We start from the raw sequence: 27,697 nt of genomic DNA, 5'->3' as shown, positions 1-27,697 counted from the left end.
GACTTCAGTCTAAAACAGGGTTTTCATAGGGCCCTGGACTCTGGTCTGTGTGCATAAACTATTTGGTGAGAAAGACAAGCCTGAGGCTTTTGTTTTAGGAAGGTAAACTTAAACATCCCTAAACAGACGAGCTTAATATCAACGGCCACTGCCAAACTGCAAAAGACAACCTGCATCTGCAAAATACATCACAATCTCCAGCCCAAGGCTTCAACAAACAATGCTCTTCTGCACCCTAGTGGACACTTAGGAAACTGCAAGCAGTAGTGCATGACGGCAAACTCATTCACAAGAAAAAATTTTAAAGGGGGGGTGAAAGGGAGACAGATCGTCCTGTATTCCTATTTTGAACACCCTGACTTTGGGATAGTCTCCAGTTGTGAAAACTGTGAAGGGATTTTGTATGAGAAATTATATCCTTTAGACACGGGCAGAGACAAACGGTGCTGAGGCAAGCAACTTCACACAGACAATACCGACTAACAGCGAGCAAAAACCTACATCAGTACATTTTAATGCATACATCATTTATTCTCAACAATAGGTTTTTTGACAATGCTGCATTCGGGTATTCTTCCAGGCATAATTTCATCTTGATTTTTTTACTTGCAAGCGTAGGTAAAAAAAATACATACATACATAACAAAAAACAAACATATTGGTGTCATATGTCGGGATGTCAGAGAGAATACATAGTTTTTTTCACTTATTGTTTCTGTGTGCCAAATAAAATTCCCTAAACTCCCAATAATCTTTCCTGCCACTTGAATCCAACCCCGGGAAGCCGATCCAGGTTTTTATAATCGCCGAGTACGTCAGACTGACCACTGCAGGTTCACACCCGGCTCACAGGTGAAGGCGGGGTGGGAGTCTGCAGGTGGATCTCGAGGGAGTGTTACTGAGAACCGAAGCCCTGAGGCTGGACTAAGGCTCGCCGGAGCTGTGTCTGCCCTTCCCGGAGCTGAGCGCCAGCAGGCGGCTGTCTAGTCGGACGGTTTTACCTGCCGCACGCCGCACGAGCTGGCGCGGGATTAAAAAAAACATAGAACGTCTCTTTGAGGAATATAAATTTTACTTTTGCATGTGAGAAAAACATCCACGCAGCTACTATTTTAATAGCACGTATTAACGAACTACAGTTTGTGGCTGCATGTTTGTCTGGCATCATCAGGTGAAGAGCAACTCTGAAACCTCGACTCGTTCTCGCAAGATTAGATCTTCGTTTCATCGTTTCAAGTCGGAGAAAACCATGACTGGAATGCAGTGAACCGTGCCTCATTGAGCAGGTGTTCTAAAAACCTTCGTTCAAAAGGTTTATCAGAAAAAAAAACGTTTTATAGAATGTCTGATTCTGTGGTAGATGAGGTGCTAAATCTCAAGATAAACACACACAAGCACTATTTCTTTTACGTGCCAATCACAAGGACAGGTATAAATGCACGCGCTTACTCTCACCACTGGTGCATGGACACAAGTGATAGATGCACTGAGCTGTTTAATCCAATCATGTCAGGCCCCCATGCCCACCAGCCACCATTTAGAATAAAAATACACACTATGATTAAAGCTACCAGCTAAAATATACGGTTATTACATATATAAAATGAGTATTGGAAAAATAAACTAATTTGTTTTAAATTGAGTATGCATATATTTAAAAATAATACTTTGAATGAGTGCATAAAGGGTTGTAACCTCATGCATGGTGACTTATGGATAAATTCGTGTTATTTTTTACCAGATTAGTGCATGTTTAACCTATGATTTGGGATTTAAATGACTCACAACAAGAGAGCAGGTGCATTTGTACTCACCTGTGCACACAGATGTACAAAGGCATTTAACAAGGGTCTGTCCAAATCAAGGCCCAGAGACCACTGCAGTTCTAGGACACACACACACACTTTCACAGACTTATGCCTGAGCACCCAGGCACACAATCCGAGTGAGAGAGGAAAGACACGTGAGGTTGGACGACAGAGAGAGAGAGAGAGACGGGAGGAGGAGTTTGAGTGTCAGGCTGAAGATGGGTGTCACTGCCGGCACGTTTTTTCTCACACACACACACACACATGCCTGCATATGTGCACACATGCAAACACACACTCACACACACACACACACACACACACACACACACACACACACTTCCCATGATCCTTTCTTTGGCTGGGCTGCAGACACCCAGCTGCCCTCTCTTTCAGAGCAGCACTGGGCCTGTCTGTCCTCTGGCACATAAAGCTAGCACTATCTCCACTCCCAACTCCCTCTAAACTCAATTAGCCTGTCAACTGCTCTTTCTCTCCCCATATCCGCCTCACTCCCCTCCCCCTCTCTCTCCACCTTTATCTCCAGCACTACCCCTCTCCATCCTTATCTCCACCCCTCCCTCTCTCTTATTCCAGTCCCTCTCCTTTAGCCGAACTCCTCTCAGAAACAATTAACTAATGCTCGTGTGTTTTCTTAACCTCAACGCCGCCTTTGAGGGACCCTAACGATGGTTCTAACGATGCCTCTCTTTTGATACACAAGCAGAAATATTGAGCGGGCACAGTCCGAGCTAGGAGAAACGCTCCGGCAGCCTTTACAAGTATCCGGTCGCATTTGGAAAAAAAAAAAAACTTTTCGTTTGATCCGCAAATCTTTGGTTCTACCGGTTGGACGACATTTTTCACGATGACTGTGAAGAATACCGCTTGTCTCTGGTTTTGATATGGGCACTGTCAATAGCTTCTGTGGTTACACCAGCTACGCTGGAGATTCTCTGGAACTGACCATGACAGGCAGCATTCCACAAGGTTCTACTGCAGTGTTTCATCAAAGCAGATTACTGTCGCCTTTCTGCCTCGGAAATGACACTTCAGAACCTCACTGGGCTGAATTATTGCCATGAGGAGCACTCAGTGCTGTGTGAAAGACTTGTGACACAAACATACGCATCCCGTGCTCTGATTCTGTGTTATACTAACCACTTCACCCTGACCTACAGCTGATGGCATAAAGAACCTTCTGTGTGTGTGGGAATGTGTGTGTGTGTGTGTGTGTGTGTGTGTGTGTGTGTGTGTGTGTGTGTGTGTGTGTGTGTGTGCGTGTGCATGTATATGTTTTGTGTGTATTGGTGTCTTTCTCTCAATAACTAGCTTCAGGGTGTAGACTGCACCTTGTCCCACAATGCACCTTGTCCCACAATACTCCTTTCTATGCAACAAAAGAAAGATAATGAAAATAACAAAACAATAAATGAAAAGGAGAGAGTCCACATCACAAGTAATAAATACATACACAAAACATTATAAGAGATCAGAGAAACAAAGCGTGCATAAGAGAAACAAAATCTCGACTGACGTTGCAAGAATAAATTAGACACAATTATGTCAGTGTCATATTACACTTGTTGGTGTGTGTGTGTGTGTGTGTGTGTGTGTGTGTGTGTGTGTGTGTGTGTCCGCGCGCTCCACTGTAGTATTTATCTTAAAAAGGGAGTTTGGCAACCTCATGTGGTGACTTCAGACTTCATCCAGAAATTTGTGAACTACAGCCTAGTGACCTTTAACATCTGAAAGTAACACTACAATAATGTAACAGACCAAAAAAAAGACTGATTATGTACACTGATTGCAGGCTCAACTCTAGTGCTGTGTTACTTCTCAAAGCTGTAATTAATAACAGAACATTTCATTGGTGAACAGGACTAAACCGTTGCAGATTTTGTTTGTTTGTAATGCTGGAATGAACAACAGACTTGTTTTCGTTCACAGGCACTGCTCAGAACAGGCCCACAAAGCACACATGAAACCCACCTTACACTCATGGCACCTGGTGCTCAGGCCTTGAGGGATGGCAAACCACTACTGGAAACCACACACCTCACATTCTACGCAGAGGAGGAGGTTATGCTGCAAGCTCGGTTCTTGGCAGCAGGCTCGTCCGGCTCTGACCACGCGGCTACACAAGCAGGCAGGGCCGCGGCCCCTCTGTAACACAGCGAGCCGTGTGTGGTCAGCGGAGAGGCTCCTAATGTGGGCCTGTAGCGTCCACGATGTGAGTGCGTGCCAGGACTGGGCCGACAGCGCCAGAACACACACGCTACAAAGGGCGAAAGGAATGCAGAGTGTACAGACGCAAAACACACTGGATATGTGCACACATATGCGCGCCACACACACACACACACACACACACACTCAGGAGTTAACGAGCACTCCTGAAAGATGCATACGTGTCAAGTATCTCGATGCGGCAACTCGCCGCGAGACACAAACAGGCGCACAGTGGTCCAAGTGGCCATATGTGCGAGGCAGAGGCATTCCAGCACAGACCTCTCTCGCTGCGGCAGAGCAAGCTTTGGAGAAGAGTGCACCCCACCGACACCATGAGCTCCCACAGCACTGAGACCAGCCCAAATCCCCTGCGAGGGCCCGAGCCGCTCTGAGAGGTGGGGAGTTTTCCACAGGCCCTGCTCCACTGGAAACAAGGCCATGTGCTGGAAAACTCAGTAACATCAGATGAGATCCAAAGCCTGCCTCCCATAGCTTCTCCCTAGAGCTTCAGTGTGTTACGATGACAGCAAAAGGGTAGAGGCACCAGTCACAGTAGACACTAGAGACAGTAGAGCAGACACCAGAGACAGTAGAGCAAACACCAGACACAGTAGAGCAGACACCAATGACAGTAGAGCAGACACCAGAGACAGTAGAGCAAACACCAATGACAGTAGAGTAGACACTAATGACAGTAGAGTAGACACCAGAGACAGTAGAGCAGACACCAATGACAGTAGACACTAATGAGAGTAGACACCAGAGACAGTAGAGTAGACACCAGAGACAGTAGATATAGCTCTATATATATCAGCTCTAGATATAGTAGCTCCACTAAAATATAAAAAAGCTAGATCCAAAAAGCTCACCCCGTGGTACACTGACCAAACTAGAAACTTAAAACAAATAGCACGTAAATTAGAGCGGAAATGGCGATCTACTAAATTGGAAGTATTCCACTGTGCCTGGAAGGATAGCATTATTGACTACAAACGGGCACTCACTAAAGCACGCTCAGCATACTTAGCCTCACTGATAGAGAAAAATAAAAACAATCCTAGATTTCTTTTTAATACTATTTCTAAACTTACAAAAAATCCAGTAAACCTCACTAGTAATGTATTTATAGATTTCTTTGATAATAAAATAGAGAATATTAGACAAAATATAAAACCCTTTATTAGCAATACAACTGGTATGTCATCTGGTTTGGTTGATATTGATTTAAATTACATACCGGGAGAAAAACTTGATGCTTTTCATCCACTCCCAAAATCAGAATTAGAGAAAATAATTTCTTCCTTAAATTGTACTACCTGCACACTAGACTCAGTTCCCTCAAAGTTATTAAAAGATGTATTACCAGCTGTAACTGAACCTCTTCTAACTATAGTTAACTCATCCATTACAATAGGTCACATGCCCAAATCATGTAAATTAGCAATTATCAAACCTCTGATCAAGAAACCAAATCTTGATCCGACTGTGCTATCTAATTATAGACCCATTTCAAACACATCATTTATATCTAAGATCATAGAAAAAGCTGTTGCCCAGCAATTATGCCTATATCTGCATAGGAATAACATATTTGAAAAGTTCCAATCTGGTTTTAAGCCCCATCACAGTACTGAAACAGCATTAGTTAAAGAAAATGATCTCCTCCTTGCATCAGATCAAGGCTATGTATCACTGCTAGTGCTCCTTGATCTTAGTGCAGCTTTCGACACAATTGATCATAGGATCTTGCTAGAAAGGTTAGAACGCTGGGTTGGAGTCTCAGGCACAGCCCTTTCATGGTTTCAGTCTTACTTAACAAATCGCTATCAGTTTGTAGAGCTCAATAATATTTCATCCAAACATGGGGTCCCGCAAGGCTCCATCTTAGGACCACTATTATTTACATTATATATGCTACCATTGGGCACAGTTATAAACAAACATGGTGTCAATTTTCACTGCTATGCGGATGACACTCAACTTTACTTTACTACAACTTTTCCTACAATTAAATGAGGACAAAACAGAAGTTCTCCTTGTGGGCCCTAAGGCCGCAAGACAGAAAATTCCAAATTTAATGCTTAATCTTGCAGACTATCCCATTACACCTGGTACAGTAGCCAAAAACCTAGGCGTCATACTCGACTCCGACCTATCATTTGATAAATATATAGATAATACTACTAGGATAGCTTTTCTACATCTCCGCAACATTGCCAAATTAAGAAATGCATTATCACAGGATGATGCAGAAAAATTGGTGCACGCCTTTGTTAGCTCTAGACTAGACTACTGCAATTCACTACTGTCAGGATGTTCAAATAGGAATCTAAATAAACTTCAAATAGTTCAAAATGCCGCAGCTAGAGTTCTGACCAGAACTAGAAAATTTCAGCATATTAGACCAGTCCTATCAGCCCTGCATTGGCTCCCAGTTAAATTTCGTATTGATTTTAAAATTCTATTATTAGCATATAAAGCACTACATGGGCTTGCTCCTGAATACCTCCAGGAACTTATTTCCTACTATGAACCCCCACGTCAACTAAGATCACAGGGTGCTGGTCTGTTATTAGTTCCACAAATTAACAAGGTAACAGCAGGGGGAAGAGCCTTTTCTTATAAGGCCCCCCAGCTTTGGAATAATCTTCCTAAATATGTCCGGGACTCTGACACAGTCACAATCTTTAAATCTAGGTTGAAAACCCACTTATTTAGTCTAGCGTTTGGTAATTAATATCCCCCTTAGATAAAGGTACAGATCCAGGGGTTCATAGATGAAGGGTTTTATGGTAGACTGGGGTGCTGGTGCTGTCATCCTGTCACTGCTCGTGGTCACTCAAGTTTGTTGACAGTGCAGTGGACGGATGCCATTGTCTCAGAATGCCCCCAAGCCTATGTTACCTTCTGGTTCTGCCTTTTTTAGCTAGGCTCACTGGGGGCTAGGACTCGGCACTTGATTGATTGATTGATAGACACCAGAGACAGTAGAGTAGACACCAGAGACAGTAGAGCAAACACCAGAGACAGTAGACACCAGAGACAGTAGAGCAAACACCAGAGACAGTGGAGCAAACATCAATGACAGTAGAGTAGATACCAGAAACAGTATAGTAGACTCCAGCAACAGCACAGCAGACACCAGAGACAGTAGAGTAGACACCAATGACAGTAGACACCAGAAACAGTATAGTAGACTCCAGCAACAGCAGACACCAGCGACAGTAGAGTAGACACCAATGACAGTAGACACCAGAAACAGTATAGTAGACTCCAGCAACAACAGACACCAGCGACAGTAGAGTAGACACCAATGACAGTAGACACCAGAAACAGTATAGTAGACTCCAGCAACAGCAGACACCAGAGACAGTAGAGAAGACACCAATAACAGTAGACACCAGAAACAGTATAGTAGACTCCAGCAACAGCAGACACCAGCGACAGTAGAGTAGACACCAATGACAGTAGAGTAGACACCAAAGACAGTAGAGTAGACACCACAGACAGGAGGGTAGACACCAATGACAGTAGAGTAGACACTAATGAGAGTAGACACCAGAGACAGGAGGGTAGACACCCGAGACAGTAGGATAAACACCAATGACAGAAGAGTAGACACCAATGACAGCAGAGTGGACACCATCGACAATAGAGGCCAAGGCAGCCTGTAAATGTAATTGAACACTCTGTCTCACCCCACACTTCCACCCATAACCTCGGGCTGTATAGTGTGTAAATCAGGACACTTATGAAATCTGATTAGCTTATTGTGAAGGTAAGAGCCGCAGGTCTGAGGTTGAATGCTTTTGACATCCATGCTGAAAATGTATACAATTCTGGGGACAATTTCATGGATCTAGGATGATTATCTTGGTTGTAGATCAGCAGTCTAGCATAAAATGCTTTGTAGGTTGTGCAGAGGCCCAGTTCCTCCTCCAGTACATTGGCTGACCTCGAGGGCACACCTAGTACACCGTGAGAAGGATTCAGGCGAATGACATGATGGGGATCCTCGATGAGTGTGTGGAGAAAGTGTGCATGACAAAGCAAAAACAGTTGCCAGTTTCTGGAATGACCAGCTGACCGAGAGGAGTCTATTTATAGTAACACTAGAGCTGTGCAATTCCTAAGGTGGAGAACAGGAGGGAAAGGTGGAGAAAATTAGGGAAAGGTGGAGAACAGGAGGAAAGGACAAAACTATTGTGTAGCTCCACTTTCAGTCACATGACTGCAGATTAATAAGAGAACGGAGAGTGAAAAACATCTGCTGAGCATTCTGGGCCAACGGGGGACGCCCTAACGCCTTTATCCCAGGGAGTCACACACACACACGCACACACGCACACACACACGCACACACACACACACCATACTCAGTTACTCTCCTGAGGAATAAGCATGGGCAGTCAGCACTATTTTGCCGCTTTTCCCTCCTCTCAGCTCACAGTTCCCTCATATTTCACAATTCCTGACGTGCAGGATGTGTCCAATCAAATCACAGAGCCAGAGATGGCTGGCTGTGACCAAAGAAAAACAAAAAAACAAGACAACATGTTTTCATAACACAATGACATACAACCAGTCCACCCTTATCTAATTCAACCATTGACCAGATTGATTCACACTCCAAAAATGGACTACTGAAAATGTTTTACTTGAAGAGAAAAGGATGATGTCACACCACATGGGGGAAAGACACTCTGGAGGCAGATTCGAAAAGTGCTTTAGAGTGTTTGGTTACAGCTGTGAGATCATCGCAGAAATCTAAGTAGGACCAGAGCTAAATCAACAACTGGTCTTTCACATTAAGTCCGACACTACTTGGTCACTGCTGATAGCACACGACATCCATATTCACTATCATAGGAAACTCACCTTTGTGCAAACTCACCAGTGTGCATTCACTTTTAACATACTAATATAGTCTAACCCTTTTTAAAGGTGACACCACAACACAACAGTTTACAGAAACTAATGATCTCAAGTGAAATGATTTCAGTTGCTTTCATTACATGAGAATACCCTTTCCCCAGTTAGATTGGCTTGGCCAGACACCATCACAGGTCTTCGGCTTGCCCACCTCAAACTATTATCATAACTATTCTAAAAGAAATCCCACAGCTGCTCTCAGATCAGTGCGAATGGGGCTGGATGTACATTATTGACAGTGGAGCAGCTGTCCTAGCATGCCAAAGGTGTGGCTCCAGTCCCTCCGGCAAGCACGCGGCGCTGAGACGGTAGAACGAAACCTGCTCATGTAGCACTGGCCTCACAGCAGTCCCCATCAAAAATAACAGCACAACAGACAAACAAACACAGGGTGGGTTGTCAGGTACGTCTGCCAACGATGAGCTAATTGCGCCAGGCAGGAGGGCGAAAATTCTCAAACACTGCCAGCACATTACCTCAGCATATCATGACAGTTGTGTTTGGGGCGATGCAAGATCTGTGCAGAACATACGAACCAAACACTGAGCCCAAGCAACGTATCTGGAAATGTCCTGACCAATCAGAGAGCACGTATAAAGCCGTATCTGCCTATCAGTAGATTCTGCTCTTTTTTTCCTGAAGAATCACAGATTCAGGACTCAGGAGTTAAAACCCCTTACTCGTGTCATACATTAGACTGGTCTCAGAAAACCAGAGTGAGTCCCACCTACATTTATGTGTGCACTAGAGGCTGCAACTGGTCACAACGTGACCGAAGAGCAAAACCACTGGTACCACTGTTACTGAAACGAATGTGCGCTAACCAAATACTGTTTCCTTCCTTTAATCTGATCCAACAACTGAAAGCAAGGATGAATCAAATAACTCAGTCAGAACATTCAGGACTGCTCCTCTGTATCATTATCAGACAACTAAAAAAAATACATTTCATGAAATATGGATTATATGAAATATTAGTGAATACACAAGGGAGCTGACATGTCCTCACAGAGCATGACATCCAACAATGTAAATAAATGAAAGTCTGCATCTCTACATATAAAATTCAGTGCACTTCCATTTAAACATCGTTTTATCTGGACAGCCCTGTAACATCACTTACACACAAACCAAAAAATGGTTGCCTCTGAAGGAAGCCATTTAAAAATTTTAATACCCGACATATCAGATCAATGTTAAATACACAATAATGCCACATAATCCAATATGTTCTATGCACCCTTTCAGTTCTGCCTGTTTCATGTGATGGCAGAAATGAACAGCCTCCATAGCCACAGCCCAGAAGGCATAGCTGAATGCACCCTCTTATTCCTCCATGCTGTTTCTTTCTTTCTTTCTTTCTTTCTTTTTTCCACCAAAACAAGAAGACATGAAAGGAAGCACAGATGTGGAGACTGCAGACATGTCGGCACTGCGCAGACCACATTCACAACTGAGAAACACGCCAGCCATAAAGCTCAAGAGGGCCAAACACAGGTTCAGATGTACATGTCGCTGTGTGAGCTGTGGAATCATGAGATGTCAGCATCAAAGACCTGCTCACAGACCTGCTCACAGACCTGCCCCAGAGAGGGCTGGGGACTTTCAGTCTGTTGTTCGTTGCATTCTCCGAAGGGCCGTGATTTACACTGTTGCATTTCTCCATATAATTTCACTCTTTTCACTGTTTTCTTGAGTTTCATGTACTGTCTTGTGCAAGTTCGTGTCAGAGAGCAGGAGCACTGTTTAAGTCCGATGTTTAGAAGTGCCGGTGTGTTTGTGACTGAGCACAGCCGGGAGTGTATCAGGAATGAGTGATGAATGGCCAAAACTGAGACTGCACCACATGCTGAGTGCACGTTAGTCAACAAGGCGTGTATACAGTGTACAGATAATGTATACAGCACACGCGCACACACACACACACACACACACACACACACACACACAGACACACACACAATCGTATATACATAGCAGTCAGTCTATGAATCACATATTTACACTTACATACATACACACACTTGCACACTCTCATTTACCCTCACACACATACACACAAGAACCGTAGCGCTGACCTACAATTTTCCAACAACCGAAATGTGAAATCTGTTGCACACACAAAGTCTCACGCGCATGCGGGTGCGTTACCTCTGAAGAAGGGCATGGAGAAAGCAGCCTCTGAACTCTTGGTCTCCACCTGCCTTCCCTGTCCTGGTGATCTCCTCCGCTTCCACCGCATCGCCCCGACAGCACACACACACACACACCTGCGCGTGCGCGCACGAACGTACCCCTACACAAACTCTCCCGACACAAACACTCTCACAGGCACACGCACATACTCACAAGCAAATTAACTGCTCAGCGCACAGCAAGTTAAGGTGTCAGTCAGAACATTAGCTGTTTATCTCCTCCGGCCACTCTGAAACATAAAAGTGTTTGCAGTGAGGCATAGAGAGAGCTCCCTCCATCCCTCTCTCCCTCTCTCTCTCTCATCAGCTACACGCCTCTACATACACACTGCAGCAAATTCTGCAGTGTCAGTGCCACACCACGGTTCTCTCTCTCTTACTCACACACAGTTTTGTTTAATATCCTTGTAGGGACCTTTCACTGATATAATGGTTACTGCAGTTAATTAATGCTACGCGTACAACTAACCCTCAACCTCACCTTAACATCAAAACCCAAATGTAAATAGTTTGGTTTTGTTTTAGAAATGGGAAAAAAGCATTTGTACACAAGGTTGGTCCCCACAAGGTCAAAAATGTCAGATGTTCCTATCCTTGTGGGGACATTTGTTCCCCATGGACCTATACACACACATACAGCACACACACACACATTTTCATAAAGGGCATACACGGACTGCTGCTGCCTGCCACAAATACGCTTTGTGCATTTGCCAAAAGCATCCAGGATTGGTCTGAAAGTGCTCATGCACTCTGCCAGTGCCACGTCCACCACGGCCTTATTGCTGTATACACTACGCAAGATTTATATGAGCAATCTGACTGCATTATGGCTCTGCAGATCCATACGCTGCAATAATGCGGTGGGGAAAGACAGAGATTATGACAACCCAACGAGTTTCACCTTCCCGATTAAAATGAGGCGTGTTCCACCGCAGGCTCTTCAGCTTCCTGCACGGCCACCTGCGCGTGCGCGTGTGTGTGTGTGTGTGTGTGTGTGTGTGGTGATCCTGAGCACCCCAGAGGGAGGGAATTATTGTCGGGAGGAGCATGTTTACGGGCCACCTGCTGGGAGAGGGTCCGAGTTTAAGCTCTGGAGTTGGCGATTTGAAATCAGAACGATGAAGCGATGAAGAATTCAACAGGAAAGGCTTCAAAGTCCCCGTGTCGTGCAACGTGTCTCTGAAATGTTTACCAACAGGAGCAGCAGGGGACGTGTGTGTGTGTGTGTGTGTGACATCCAGCAGGGGCGGGGCTGGAAGTCCTGTGGCGGGTAGGAGCACGGGGGGGGTGCCTTCACACATACGGTCCTCATCATGCAAGCAGAGTGAAACCTCAGTGTGAGCTACACATGCAGCACTGCCTGTTCTCTTAGTGCCCACTCACACCTCACTTCCTGTGCTCCGTGCTAAAACCTGCCAGCATTACGCAGCACTGCAACTGCAGTCTGCCCCTACGAGACCCAGCCCACAGGCAGGCTTTTCTAGCCATTATCTGTGCTTGTCTCCACATAAAACACTGTCCCAATAGAGACTGCACAGACTCAACCCAGATATACAAAACCAGACACATATATAACTGCAGGGGTCACAAACTGCCACCCAAACAGAAGACATGGCTCTTTGCTGCGATACATAACGCACCCCAACACCCAAACACTCCCCTCTACTCTCTGTATTTACTCTGCAAGTTTAGACCCTTCCCTATTTTCTCTCCTCCACTCCACTGGCTTCACAACCATCTGGAAATCATTCTCCGTCTATTACACTTGACAAGCCTCGCCTGTCTGTTGATCTTGACAAAGAGCCATTGTCCAGTTAAAGGGGGCTACCTTTCCCCTTTAACAGTAAATAGATAAAGCGCACCCAAACCCTGGCTCAACGCGAGCTAGAACCACACAGAACGGGCACCACCGTAAGAACCTTCACAGCCACTGCGGGAACGCTAGCAAGCTGCAGGCTGAGTTCGTGATTGGTCAGCCTGCTGTCTGACCAGAGAAACACTGTGCCCAACCAGCACGGAGAGAAGGCGTGAGAGTAGGAGGGGTTCGTCACACAGGAAGCACTCGCATGGTCACTATATTAAAAGACGGGCCGTTTTCCGAAAGCTAGGACTGTGTGAATGCCTGTTGTTTCTATAGTAACAGTGACTATGCATGTGTATTTCAAAGCGTCATGGGTTCTGTGAAATCGTGCTGGTGTGTGAAATCAGCACCTGCCCCACAGCATTTCACAATGAGAGAGCATCGAGCAGACAGTGATTACACAGCATCTCACCGGACTAAATAACCCCGAGTCTGTCATTTAGAGCACTGATGCCACCGTCCCACTCTGAGTTCGCCCAGTACAGCTTACGATACCACAATGCCGACTCCTTACAACCGACCCGGCCACGTGGATGTGCCCGAGGCATCTCCACATTTCCTGGGTTGCCCAGAAGAGCAACTAAACCTAAGCCTAAGTCTAACCCTCTCACCCAGTGGGTCAGGCCAGACTGAGTCTCCTCCACCCGGCCAGAAACAGCACTGGCCATCTGCAGGAACCCTCACTACCTCTCTAGGTCTGCCATCTTGCTTAACACCCACATGTCCCACCTGCAGGTCAGAAGCTCCGACAGCGTTACGCATGAACGCCCAGCTACTTCACATGGGCTGAGACTTACAGTTGTGGTCGTTACACTGTAATAGTTTTAGGACACTTTAAGTGCTCTTTATTTCCATGGTAACAAGCCATCCTGACTTACAATGTTGGAGCACTTTATCAAGTGGGCATCTTGGGTTTTGGAACGCTTCCTTCCCTCCGTGTGCAGCTACCTACACAAAGCCGAGACAGGAGTGTTTTGACAGAACCGACTTTCAAAATGAATTCTTGCTTTAGCAAACGCACTGCATAATGAACTACCCACATTTTTGTGCCTCTTCCAAACACAGATCACTTGGGATATACAGTAAGTCTGTGAACTGTGGTGTGCAACGTTTGTGTGTGTGTGTGTGTGTGTGTGTGTGTGTGTGTGTGTGTGTGTGTTTATGTGTGTGTGCATGCGCTGTGGTCTAAAGGAAGTGGATCTCAGCGCTCTCGGACGATATGAATCTGAAGGGAGAGACAGAGTAAACACAACGCAGGATCCACAGTGTGCGAGATGGCCTGCCATTTCCAGAGCGCTGTCAAAATATGCAGAACGAAAAAGCAAGGAACACTTTTTGTTGAAGTAATGGAAAACCGGACCCCCGCGCTGCCGTGCAAATGGAAAGTGCCGCCCAAGTTTCCGTCCACCTGATCCCGCCACGCTGGGCACCTCGCACTCCCCCGCAAGGCCCGGTGGGTATCACAGCCCGTGTAACGCTGCAGGTCCGGCACCAAACGCCTGCGGCTGGGCTGCAGGTGTGAGCCCCCCCCATCCACGTCCCTCCTGGAACATGTGGGCTCGTACTCTAGTGGTCTTGTCCAGCACTCAGAGCCTGAGAGCAGGAGCATCTGGTGTGCCGAGCTGCTGCGTCAGCATGGAAGAGGGAAGATGTTGGAGTGGGGGCACACATGCTTTGTGTCATTCGGCCCCAGAGCCAGAGACTCTGCAGCCAAGAGGTTCTGTACTACTGTCCAGATCCAGGGTGCAAGAACAGGAAACCCAAGCACTGTACTGCACATGTCAAACATTTTACACACACACACACACACACACACACACACACACACACACACACACACACACACACACACGCACGCACGCACACACACACACACACACACACACACACACACACACCTGTAAAATTCGTCCTTCAAAACACAGCACTGATCTTTTTTTTGCGAACTGAAACCTCAGACCTGTTGCCTGCAGTCAGGCGCATGTATTTATATGAAACTGCTCCCCGAGGCGAGATGACCTCATCATGAACGCTAAAGCGCTCACCACTGCCTCAGTCAACATGACAGGCCAGCCATGTAAATCCCACTCTCAGCCCTCAACTGGACATCCTCGTTTTCCCACGGGATGGGAGACAGGGAGAGAGGGAGAGAGGGAGAGAGAGAAAGAGAGAGAAACAGGGGGAGGGGTGGTAACATAGCTCTTGGACGGGCCAGAGCTCTTTGGACATGTTGCGCAACTGTTGCTTTTGATTTCAGCTGACAAATTGGTTGCTTTGTGCTCACTGCTGCGTCTTTGGAATGGAACGTTCCAAAATAATTGAGCAGGGGGGTTAATGTGGCACTCCATTAACTTTTATTGGAGACATTCTTCTGCGCAGGACGCTTCACTTTAGTCTTTAAGACAGAAAGGCTGATCTGGCTTACTTCTGGCACCTAACACAGCTGGAATGTTGCCGCAGCAACCAGAGACAGAGCCAAGAAAGCAATAGAGGAGAAAAATAACATGATTTGAATTATAGGGGGAGGAGGGGGGGATTGTGGCACACAAGAGGGGACTCGGGCACACAGCCAAGACAGGAAGTTGTTAATAGTTTCTTCTGCATTTTACCTGAATTTATCTTCCCCACTAGAACAATCTCCGTCACTCTATTCAGATTTGGCCTGCCCCCCCCCCCCCTCTCTCTCACTATCTCTCTCTCTCCCACTATCTCTCCCACTCATTCTCTTTCTTCCTCTTTCTACATCTCCCTCCCCCCTCAGCTCTCTTATTCACCCTCTCTATCATGTCGCTTACCCTTCTCTCTCTCTCTCTCTCTCTCTCTCTCTCTCTCTCTCTCTCTCTCTCTCTGTTACTCTGCCTCATTACAATTGCTCTTAATCTTTCTGACTACAAAAGACACGTGAACGAAGCTAAAGCAGCTTGTTTTTCAGGCACAAGAAAGCCATACAAGAATGTCTGCCTTTAGGGCAGGCCTCCTGTAACATCTGTCTTCACAACTATTACTCTTTACATTATTAATTTCAAGGTTCGACTCTCTATAAGCACTAGCAGCATTTAAATAAAAACTGAATATATCAGACATCACCAGAAAGTCATACATCTGAAGCCCAGCACACAGAGTTCATTTAAGTGCAGTGTTCAACCCATAGCTATCAGAGACAGAGATAAGGCCACCTTGGTATATTAATCTGTAGCATCCACCACAGATAAAGAGTTAAGAACTGCACGAGAGCATGCTGCCTATTTACTCACGACAACATGCAGCTTAGCAAGTGAAGAGAGAGAAAGGAGATGGTACAGAGTTATACTGTGTGGGAAAGTTAAAGTGGCACGTACAAAGGTTTGAATATGGGTTTCAGCCTTGTTTACAACATCTATATCTTTTGTGCATGCAAATGTGCACACAACATATTTGATCAAAAACTGGATGAGATGGATTCAGATGAGATGAATGAGATCTTGGATTAACGCCCCATGCTGAGCTGTCACCAGACTGTCACCAGTCTGCTAGTGACCAAGGCTTCACCCCGGGCCTCCTTAACAAATGCTCTCTTCCAAGAACAGCGGTACACCAAAGATGGACTTCTCTTCCAACCAGAGGTACACCAAAGATTAACTATTCCTAAAGCCATAGGGGTACACCAAAGACATAGTTCTCCTCCAACTACAGAGGCACACCAAAGATCAATTTATCCCTTAACCACAGAGGTACACCAAAGATGGACTTCTCCAACCAGAGGTACACCAAAGATGGACTGTGCCACATTCCCAGACATCCTGGATCAAGGTTCACCATCCTCTGCTAAGACAAAGGAAGTGGACACGGGAAACGTCCTGCTCTTCTTCAGCATAGCAACACAGAGCAGCGTAGGAGGAGGTATTGGAAGAGCATGCCAAAACTGTGGAACAGAAAATGAAAATTAAGAAGTATGAAGACGAGCGGGTGTTAAAGTCATTTTGACTGATGAATTTGATTTCGATTAATACGATTTGCGGACCAAGTTCAAGCTTTTTGTCTGCTGATAATGAGGAACTGACAGAAGATCTATTCAGGCTTAAATCTGGATAGCTGTCAAATGACTTCGGTGGATACACAGATTCTCTTGTTTAGACAAGTGAATCTCTTGCTTGTGCTGGACTCTATAGCGATTCTATCTATGGTTTAAGTTTTTGTGTGTGGACACATAATATACTCTTGTAGTATTTATCTCTCTTACTCTGCCCTGTAGCTTAGTTACGCTGGAAATTATAATAGGGGCCGACGGCAGCCTACACAGCAGCAAATGGATGTAAACAAACGCCTCTTGATTTCATTAACAACATTGTGTCTTGGCTTACAAATCTGTTCCGCTGTTATTCGATCTACTTAAATATCAAATCACATATGTGCCAAATACATAAACATTCCTACAAATTGGGGTAATGTCGCTAATAAATAATACAGTACAGACACGCGCCTTAGTCGTGATTCATTTTCACTTCTCCAAACGGCGGCAAGGCAGGTATCAATAGTCTAAGATACTTCAACTTTGATATGTGTGTTGTGTAAGAGGGCATGTGATAATACAACAATTATAAAGTCATGTGATCACATACTTTTGTCATCTATTGAACGCTGCAACAGCTTAGATATTTCATCGACATGAACCAAAGCTAGCCTTGAACTTGGGTTAAGAAAATAACAAGTGATTAAAACAAGCAATACGATTTTTTAGTGAGCTGAAAGTAATTGTGGGCATCTTACTCTTTAGTGGCGGTTTGCTCGCAAGTACTGATATGTGTCTTTGCAAATTAATAACTTTGTTCTCCAGCGTTCCGGATCGATAACAAATGGTCGCGAGCTCGCCCTCGAGCTCCTCCAGGATGCTGACCGACTGCCTGGATAAATCCGAGAGCTGTCTGAGAATGGAGCACAGGGTAAAGCCGCAAACGTCCACCAAGTCCGTGAAAATCGCCCCCCGAGTCTTCGTAGCACTTTTGCACACATCTTTGGGCGCTATTGTTCGCTTGCAAAACGGCATCTTCTTTTCTGTTGTCTCCCACTCTTGTTAATGTATGTTTTCCTTGCGATGAACTCTGTTGCTGAAGAACCTGGATCCGATTCGTGAGTACAGTGGAGGCATTTTTTTTGTATTGCAATTGATTGTCCACTGTGCGGAGCTCTATTACCCTACAATAGGAAACATTCTTCCAGCATCGAAACCTGCGAGGGAGGTTTCAAAAGCCCAATGTCCTTCAGCAGATATTAGACGTCACGCATACACAACCCTGTCCAGCTGGAGGGTATTTACACCCAACTGATCCGCTGACTCTTACACATAACTGCATAATTTCTCGACGGAGTTATCGTGTCTGGCGCGCTCCATTTTGACAGTTCAATTTAGAAACGTGTTTGGTTGGCTGACAGTAAAGGGGGTGCTGTTTGCAACTCGTGCATAAGAATCGTAATCCCTGGAGCACTGGAGTTCACACAGTAAACAGCATCTTTCAGATAAAACAAACAACAAAAACCAGCTATCAGAATAGCACAGGCTTCCACAAGTGCCGTCTCACTGATGTCAATAAGTTATATTGAACGTCAGTACACAATCTTATGTTAGAAGAGAAGGACGTTTGAGGGACGAGTTTTTAAAAGCTGCATTTGGACAATGTAAAGTAAAATTTCCTTCCTCGAAGAATGCACCGGGTTCAGCAAAAAGAAAAAAAAAACCCACTCTTTACACCCATTCCTCCACATGTTCACCCCTCCCTAAGCACACATCTGGTGCGCGTATGCACCCCCACCCTAAACCAGAACTTGGCTCACCTAGATGTTGTTTGTCCAATCTTATGTCTCCGATAACTACAGGCTGAATACTGCGCTGAGATGAAGAGGACTGAGGAAGAAGAGCAGGCCCGTCGCCCGTGTCCCCTGGTCTTATCAAACACGTTTCCGTGCAGGTCTGTCACATGCAGCGGACCTGATTGGAAACATGTGGAGGCCCTGCTTGGCTGCTGGAGCAACATGACTGTCTCCATTGTTCCAGGTCCCCTGCCTAACCCCACACACACAACCCAAACGCATGAGCAGAAACACTCTTGGAGGACCTGACTCCCCCTCAGCCCCCCCTCACTGCAACTCTGATCTCTGATCTAGCCTTTTCCTTCTCGGGACTTTCTGACTGTGTGTGCACGTATCTGCCAAATATGACTGTGAAGCCAAAAAGCTCTTGTGTAATCAGATCAAAGTGATGTTTTCTTATGCACAGGGGGGATGTCAGTGAGGCCGCGAGCTGTGTTGGAGACTGGCAAGTTTCACTTTTCAGTTTCAAAGGGCTTGATTGCACAAAACGGGTCCATTTCACAGCTCTGATGGCCACACATCATACACGGCTAATTAAGGAGATGCCGGAAACACATCAGACCTGCTGCAAAACATATATCAGCACTATTTTAAGAAGCTGTGCTAATTTTGGTTTTCGCTTAATCACGTTTTTACATATTCATGACAAAAGATCCCTTAAGAAAAAATACTGCAAATGGAAGTTCACTCCAGAATTGGGCTTCACAATAAATATGATTCATTTATCATTATTGAAATGTTGGCCTATTGGTCAGTTCAGATAAACATTCAAGACTAGGGCTTCACAATAAATATGATTCATTTATCATTATTGAAATGTTGGCCTTTGCAACACTGATACGGAAGGAGGGTTCCATCTTCAAGAAAACACTCTTTAAAAAGTACATTTTTGTAAACATGACAAGCACATGATTTTGGTCAAAATAACAGGCATATCTTAGCCACATCACTGATGGTTCCTCTTTGTGCTCTAATGTTACAAGATGTACAACATACTTTTTTTCTCTGTCATATTGTGCAGCCCTGACACGGAACACAAATACTATTCCTAATGCTTTAATCGGGAAGAGGAACCAAAACACTCTACGCACATTGTGTAACTTAAACTCAAGGACACCAGAGCCCGTGCATGTGCTGTATTCTGGCCGCGAGCCCCCAGCAGTGTGAGTTGGAGCTGGGCTGATCAGAACCGTGCTGCGGCACTGTGGAGCAGCAGGAGAGACAGGCTGGGACCCAGCAGGACCCATATGGCCTTCTGGAGAAGAGCTGTGCTAAAGTGGAGCACACACACACATGCACACACAAGCATATCCTCCTCCTCTGACATGTCTGGTCTAGGCCAGTTACCTTGGGACATTTTGAGCTTGGCCCTGGCCTACATATGCACTGATTCTCCACTGAAAACAACAGGTCTTCGAAAGCCGTTAAATCTATGAAATGTTGGCCCTGATTAAATATATCTGAAGTGTCTTTCCAGGTAGTAAAAACTGCAGTCTACCACATACAGTTTACAGAGAATGATGTTGGAACAAAGTAGGTAATACAGAATGGAGCTACATATGATTTTCAAAAATTATTTGACATTTTTCATTTATTTGGATTGATTTCTACATTAATGAAATCAGCGTCTTTACTACAGAAACAGGTTACCACCAGCTCCTGTGCTACAGTACACTGCAATCATTTCAAATCTGTGAAATGGTGCACTTCACCTACTTTATACCACACAAAGGTCTAACTTGCCTATACATTAAGCCTTAGTGCAGATTCATACGATTCACTTCCATGAACAAAACCAAAATGCCCCCCCCCCTCTCTCTTATATATACTTTTTGTCCCTCCCAGTCCAAAACCAAAACCACTCATCCAAGAATACTTTCTACAAGATTTTATAGTTTCTGTGGGACTTCCATTTAGCTAGGTCACCAATGTAATCACTTCATCCCAAAGGTGTTCAGTAGGGTTGAGGTCAGGCCTCTGGAATTTAACACATAAACCATGTCTTTATGGACTTTGCTGTGTGCATGGAACTGTCTTGCTAGAATACAAAAACACCTTCCCCAAGTCCCAAGTTGCACTGGAGCTAGGGTGACCAGACCCTCAACAAACCTAAGTCATTATCCCATCTCTCTCTTTACTCTGTGCACTACGCATTCCAAGGAGAGAATGTCATCTTGGCATCCACCAAAAACAGTATCGTCCATCAGACAGCAAAGAGCAACTTCGCTCCAGTAAGCGCTTCCACCACTCCCAGGTCCAGTAGGTCATTACCCAACCCTAACCCTACGACCTCAACAAATGCTAGGTCAGGGTTCTTGCACCATTTTAAAAGTAAAATTTAATGATTTTAAAGACATTTTTAAGACCTCAATACATATAATAAGACCCAAAAATTACTTTGGTAAAAAATTTTCAATTTATTGTCTCCCATTTTGAAAATCAAAACTTAACGTTTCCCATTTTTTATCAACAATCTTGTCAATTTTGTTCCACTGTGATGCAGAACAGAGCCAGCATAAGATACATAAGCAGCATACAACACACTGACCTGCATGTAGAAACCATACAGAATTATAAAATAACACGTAAAGCAGTCTGCGTTGTAGATAAGCTTTAAGAAAAAGTCTTCAAAACAGCCTGTTTGCAAAACAACACAAAATGTTATCACATGAATCTTAGAGAGAAACCAATGAACAGAGGTCAAAATTCTCCAAGACATTTAGCGTAGGTCTGCCACTCTCTTCTCAATTTCATGGTCTAGGTCCATCAACTCCCCTCTCTTGTCCTTGCATCGTTTTCTCATAAAGTTGGGATTTAGAGATGAGTTCTGCCATCTTGGTCGCAGCTCTTTAGTTAGTGGCACTTTGTGGTGACCACTCCACCACACATCCTCACATAGTCGCAGATCAATCTCTGTGAGACTATAGTGTCCTCGTACATATTGCACATCTCCACCTCCTTGTTTAGGGGAATCCATGCTCCAAAGCTCCAAAGTTCTGCATATTCATCCATGGCCTTATGCAGGAAGCTGTCAACTCGCAATGTCCCATCCAATGCACTGAAAACCATTAATTTCTCTCCTCTGGCCTCATTGAATAGGAACTTCTGAAACTGCTGTGCAGTCTTATCACCTGCATTTACATAAAGACAAACACATTTGTATATTTTCCAGTTAAAATGATATTTTGTGGAAATCACAAGAGATTTATATTCAGTATACTCTGGAAAATGAATCTCACATTTCCAACTATATTTGAACTAAGTCTAAGAACATTTATTAGGCCTACAGACATGTGTTACAACTCCTACTAGGCTATGTTTCCAATAAAATAAAATACTAAAAAGATGCAAGTAATAGGCTAGTATAACTTGACATCTAAAATATGGATATTTACTGAAATAAGATATTGTCTTAGTCAACGACATTGAAGGGTGAGATGCAATAACATTTAGAGCAGTGGTTCTCAAGCTTTCTCATGTCAAGGACCCCTGGCACAAATTAGACCACAGATTTTTGCTTTTAGAGGTCTTATTACAAAAAGTGTATGAATCCTATGACCAAAATTGTCATACATTCTGTCACTGTGTGATTTATTGTTGGAATTATAGTGAGAATAAATGATTCCCTTAGTGTCCACTTTTAAAACCACTGGTTTAAAGAAGGTGCCTAAAGACTCCCTTTGCTAAACCATAGGTAACTGTTCTTATTTCTAATATGTCTACAGATGTTACCCGCTGTGACTCCTCCTGACAACTTCTTGTCCTGCACAAATTTCATGATGAGGGCCTTCATTTTTTTCAAGCACATGTCTGGTTCAGTGTGCATCTTTTGGGGGTCCAGGCACAGCATATTTCGGACAGTGGGGTACTTCAGTGGGCACTTCAATAGAATGTTCTGACAAATTTTTGACAGAGTACTCTGGCTGTCTCACATGAACTGTAACACATCACGCTCACTTCCACCCTGACTGCCTGACACGCCCTGTCAAATGCACAAAAGTCATATGTCACCTGAAACATCAAATAAACTCTCCCTATGTGTAACTTACACTACACAACATTTTTAAAATCCTGTGAATAAGTCAACTGCTTGATTTCTAATCTTAATCTATTCTCTTGGTTGTTTTTGAATAAATACTTAAGTAGTGAAATGACTTACATTTTACATTTTATGGCATTTGGCAGACGCCCTTATCCAGAGCGACTTACATTTTTATCTCATTTTTTTTTTACAAGTGAGCAATTGAGGGTTAAGGGTCTTGCTCAGGGGCACCTCAGTCATGGCCTCAGGTCTGGGAATTGAACTCACGACCCTCTGGTCACAAGACCAGTTCCCTAACTGCCAGGCCATGACTTGCAGCTGATGTAGCACATTGTTGAAGTCATCCAAGATAATAAATGGTACCTTGAGGGCAGCTGTGGCTCCCAAGCCAATGTCCACTTGCTTTGGACTGACCCAAAATTTTTGGTCTGTCACATCAAGCTTGACCAGATTTACTGGGGAAACATCAATCTGGACATTTCGCTTTATAAACCGCCTGAGAAGGCTCTGAAAACAGAATAGCACAGGCATAGTAATTATTATAATCAAAATCTGAATAAGTATTACTGTATTTACAACATATTCAACAAACATCAACATGCTGAAAATTCATTACTTTGTTTTATCTTTCATATCCTCTGTAAGTAACGATGCTTAAATGACTAAACGTTTAATACATTTTCAGCTGTCATTAGGCCTACCCTGATTAGATCCTCCAAATCTCTGCCTAAGAAGCGAATCATTGGGGCATCTGTCTGGTACTTAGTGAGAAATGGCTGAAAAGTTCTTAAGATACTCGTGAAGAAGTGCAACTTTGCCAGGACAATGGAATCCATCCGTGCTTCTGCGACGATGTCATACGATGATGACCTTGGATTGGGGAGCTTCTTGGCTTTGACCTTATCCACATAGGAGACAATATATGGCCACATTTCTATGGCTCTCTCAACTGCTGGAAGGTTTTCCAGCCAGCGATGTCCACAAAATGGCAGAGGAAATCTGTCACACTTGGTCACTAACACAACGTCTTCCCTCCTTGCAGGTGCACAATGAAACAGGTAGTGCAGGGCTTTCAGAACTTTTTCAACTTTCAAAAAACAACAAGGGATTTCAAATTCAATTTAATTCATAAGTCATGTGTTATTGTGCATTGAACGACGCACACTATCAATAAAAAAAATACATAAATGGAGATAGGAGTTTGCAAATGAACTCTTCCAGCGCTGCTCCGTGCGGTTGCCAATGACAGTCGTTCTGTTTCTTTTGTGTCTCTTGTCTGTTTTCAACTGAAAACTAAACGTGTTTTTTTTCTTACACTTCTAGCATGTAATGGGCATTAATACAGTTTGCATATGCTCTTAGACTTAGTTGGAGTTACAAGACTACTCTCATCATCACCGCATTGTTTACTCGCGGGATCAGCTGCTCGCGCTGCGGAAGACGCCGCCGTTGTTTGTGTCTCGACCGGAGCTTCCAGCCGAGCTGAGGCGACCGTACAGAGGGTGCAGAGCGGGACACAAGCGGCGGGAGAGGAAAAGGAGATACAAGCCCTGTCTCCCTTCCATCACCATGGACTACGTGCGATCACTGGCGAACAAGACGGACGAACTCTCTGCTCTCATCCGGACACAGCGCGAGTACCGTGAGTACGGAGTCCTGCCTGAACCAGAACGTATCGGACTCTCGTGTTCACCTGAACGGATTTACCACTGTGAGGGCGGACAGAGATTACTATGGGGTCAAATCCAAGTCAAAAATGCTTCCCCGCGCGAAAAAAACTACTCTCGCGCACGAGGAGATAGTTGCTTGCGCGACAAAAATTTGTCACACCCTTTCTGCTTGCGCTTAAACTCCTGCTCGTTTCATTTTTGACAGTCGTGGGAGGGACCCAGACAGGATTGGCTGCGGCTGTTTTCCGGATGTGAATTGTGATTGGCTGTCAGTAGGGTCTGTTTCATGTTTATATCATGTTTATGATTATTCATCATTAGAGGGTTTTCCATCCACCGAGTTTTTGCGCATTTTGAAAATGCGCATGAAAAAAGCTGGATGGAAAAAGTCCAAAATTAGAAAAAAGCCCCAAATATCGCAAAAAGATTTTTACGCTAGGAGGAGGTGGAAAAGTTAGACTATCGCATCGCCAAAATTCGGAAAAACTGGATGGAAAAGGGTTTTTCGCACAAACGATGACGTATCATGCCTCGAGTCATGTGGTTCTGTACATGATCGCGATGTAAAGATGGCAAATGCATACAAAAACAGTTCTGGAGAGAGCAAAAATTGAATTTACCTTCTCTGTGTATAGAAAAGAAAAAGAAAAATTTTTTTCAAAACCTCAACGTGCAAAAATGCATAACTGCCAGATGGATGTAAAAACCGCTATTGTTTGGCGTCCTCTCACGTGATCTAAAGTTTATTCGTATAACTGTAATGAATGGAAACAAGGCTTAATTCACATTTTTTTCTGCCGAAACTTGGAAATTGCGCATTATTTTTTCGAAAGGTTTGGATGGAAACCCGGCTACAGATGACATGTGCAAACCACATCAGACACTAACTACACTGTAGGGGTGGGTATCACCACTGATTTCCCATTTCGATTCAATTCCGATTCACAAGGTCACGATTCAATTCGATTTTCGATTCGATTCGATTCAATAGTGATTCTTGTAGGTACATTTCAGTTACAATAAAAAGTGTAGTTTGAATGTGAAATGTTGTAATAATACAAGGAACTTTATTAAAATGTATAAAGATATTAGTGTTTATACTGTGAACAACAGTTACATTCTTTTTTAAATATCAATTAATGCACACTCTTCCACATAGCCTTTACCAGAAAAGGCATTGAAAGCGGTTTTGAACAGCCTTTTAAGGTGCAAATTAAGTTTTTTTTTTAACATGTAACAAAAACATTTATGAACATAGTTCTGAATATTGTAAACATTAAGGTCCAAAAACTAAGATTTATTCATGACTGCTTTCTGACATCTTGGAGATTGTCAAATTTTTCTGCAAGAAAAGGAGCTGATCAACATGTTGAGGAGTGAGACAGCTCCTTTGTGCAGTAACAATATTGCCAGCTGTTGAGAAAACTTCACAGCTTTATACTTGACGCGTCGCGACCGGCGTGAGGGTCCGCGCGCTGAAAATGATGTAATCGCAGTGGCTCCGCTCGTGCACTGTTGCTTCACGAGGTTGTGCACGTCTCGAATTTTGTAACTTTGCGCGCCGCGCTTCAGCGCAATGAACAAAGTCATATTTGCAGGGTTCATACACCTTTAAAAGGTGGAATTCAAGCACTTCGGTTATTTTTTTAGCACGGGGAGAACTTGTAGATAGTTTAATCGCAAATGCCTTCTCTAGTGGAGTTTGGGTTCTGGCGTTTTTTGAATATCAAGATGGTGTTGCGTTAAATGATTTCTCAGATTTGTGGTATTCCCACAATATTTCACCTCCATGTTGCACAGTTTACACACGGCTGTGCTTTTATCCAACTCTTCCCTACCATCATACATCTGCCTTCAGGTTCTTGGGCATTTTTACTCTTGCTGCAGCCATGCTTAACTGATCACCCCAGCCAAGAGGCGGTGCTCGAGAAAAAAGGATGGTCTTGCGAGATAAAACGCAATACGTTAAAATGGTACGCATATGCGGGGAAAATTGGCTAATTCTAAAGATCGATCTCAGGTTTCATAAATCGATATTGAATCATTCAAATGAAGATCGATTTGAATCGAAAGATCAATTTTTTAAACACACCCCTACTACACTGTATATATTTATCAAGACATACAAAACTTTCATGCATAAAGTGGCAAATTATTTGGCCAGTAGATGGAACTGTAAAACAGAATTTGAAATGCACATATAGTTTATAGACTTCTCCCTTCCAAAACACAGCACACTGTTTAAAGGTCAAAAGATCAGTGTTTTCAATACCTGACAAACATCTTTCATAACGTTTTCTTATGATCACTCATGACATCTGGAGGCTTTAGACAGGCTATGTGGACTAAGTATCTGCACTGAAGAGGCTTATTTCACCTTACATGCTCAAAATCATTAAGGCCTCTGGTCCTGATAACTCAAACACACACACGCACATAGACATATGTGGACACTTGTGCATGCACACACATGGTCATGTACATATATGCAATGCACACACAAGCACCCATGCACATTCACCAAGCCAGAAAGCTAAATCTCAACATTTGATTCAGTTCAATGAATATAATTATTTTTTTCATTCTCATTTATATTGGCCTTATGGGCCTTGGGCATTTTCAAATAGGTTGATACATATTCCTACATTTACTCACTCACTTTATATTATATTACACCACAAATACTTGCTCTTATCTACCTGTTTTAGTTCAGCAAACTGTCAGTAAAATTTCAGCAAACTGTCAGTAAACGTTAAGTACCTGATATTGAAGATTAATGAAAACAGTTCAGTACAACACATTCATGAAAACTGAAATATGTTGGCATAATATGTTGGCACTGATATTGTCTGCAGAAATATCTTTAATATATACATGATCAATCAAAGTGCCATTTTCGGTTGTTGGTTCTCTAACCTGAGTAAACCCATGGAGTTGCATAGTATTACTGACTGTACTTGTTACAAAAAGATTTTCATTGAAATCTCCCATGATCACTTTTCTTCCTGGGAACTGGTCAATATGAGAAATCAAATGTATCAAATCAAATCAAATATATTTGTATAGCGCTTTTCACAACACATGTTGTCACAAAGCGCTTTACAGGATTT

General features: G+C 43.8%; 1 protein-coding gene and 1 long non-coding RNA gene across 5 annotated transcripts in view; both read right to left on the bottom strand.

Moving 5' to 3' along the window:
• Window positions 1-18,348, bottom strand: part of nhsl2 (NHS-like 2) — a 56,201-nt gene extending 37,853 nt beyond the window's left edge. The window contains exon 1 of one of the 4 annotated variants that reach the window (XM_076987505.1): window positions 17,778-18,348. In XM_076987505.1, the coding sequence (XP_076843620.1) occupies window positions 17,778-18,054 (277 nt within the window). In that variant the 5' untranslated portion in view covers window positions 18,055-18,348. Of the gene's footprint in view, window positions 1-1,814; window positions 2,025-11,123; window positions 12,061-17,777 lie in introns of those variants that run through there. The other 3 variants (XM_076987506.1, XM_076987507.1, XM_076987513.1) reach the window with 3 other exon arrangements.
• Window positions 18,349-21,293: 2,945 nt separating this feature from the next.
• Window positions 21,294-26,063, bottom strand: LOC143488659 (uncharacterized). The gene is made up of 3 exons (XR_013124482.1): window positions 23,619-26,063; window positions 23,281-23,424; window positions 21,294-22,006 (listed from the first exon to the last, which is right to left on the bottom strand). It is a non-coding gene; the product is annotated as an uncharacterized LOC143488659 (long non-coding RNA).
• Between the last annotated feature and the right edge of the window lie 1,634 nt (window positions 26,064-27,697).

The sequence above is a fragment of the Brachyhypopomus gauderio genome, unplaced genomic scaffold, assembly GCF_052324685.1.
Source record: "Brachyhypopomus gauderio isolate BG-103 unplaced genomic scaffold, BGAUD_0.2 sc52, whole genome shotgun sequence".
Taxonomy (NCBI): domain Eukaryota; kingdom Metazoa; phylum Chordata; class Actinopteri; order Gymnotiformes; family Hypopomidae; genus Brachyhypopomus; species Brachyhypopomus gauderio.
This window is presented reverse-complemented; position numbering and strand designations above follow the sequence as displayed.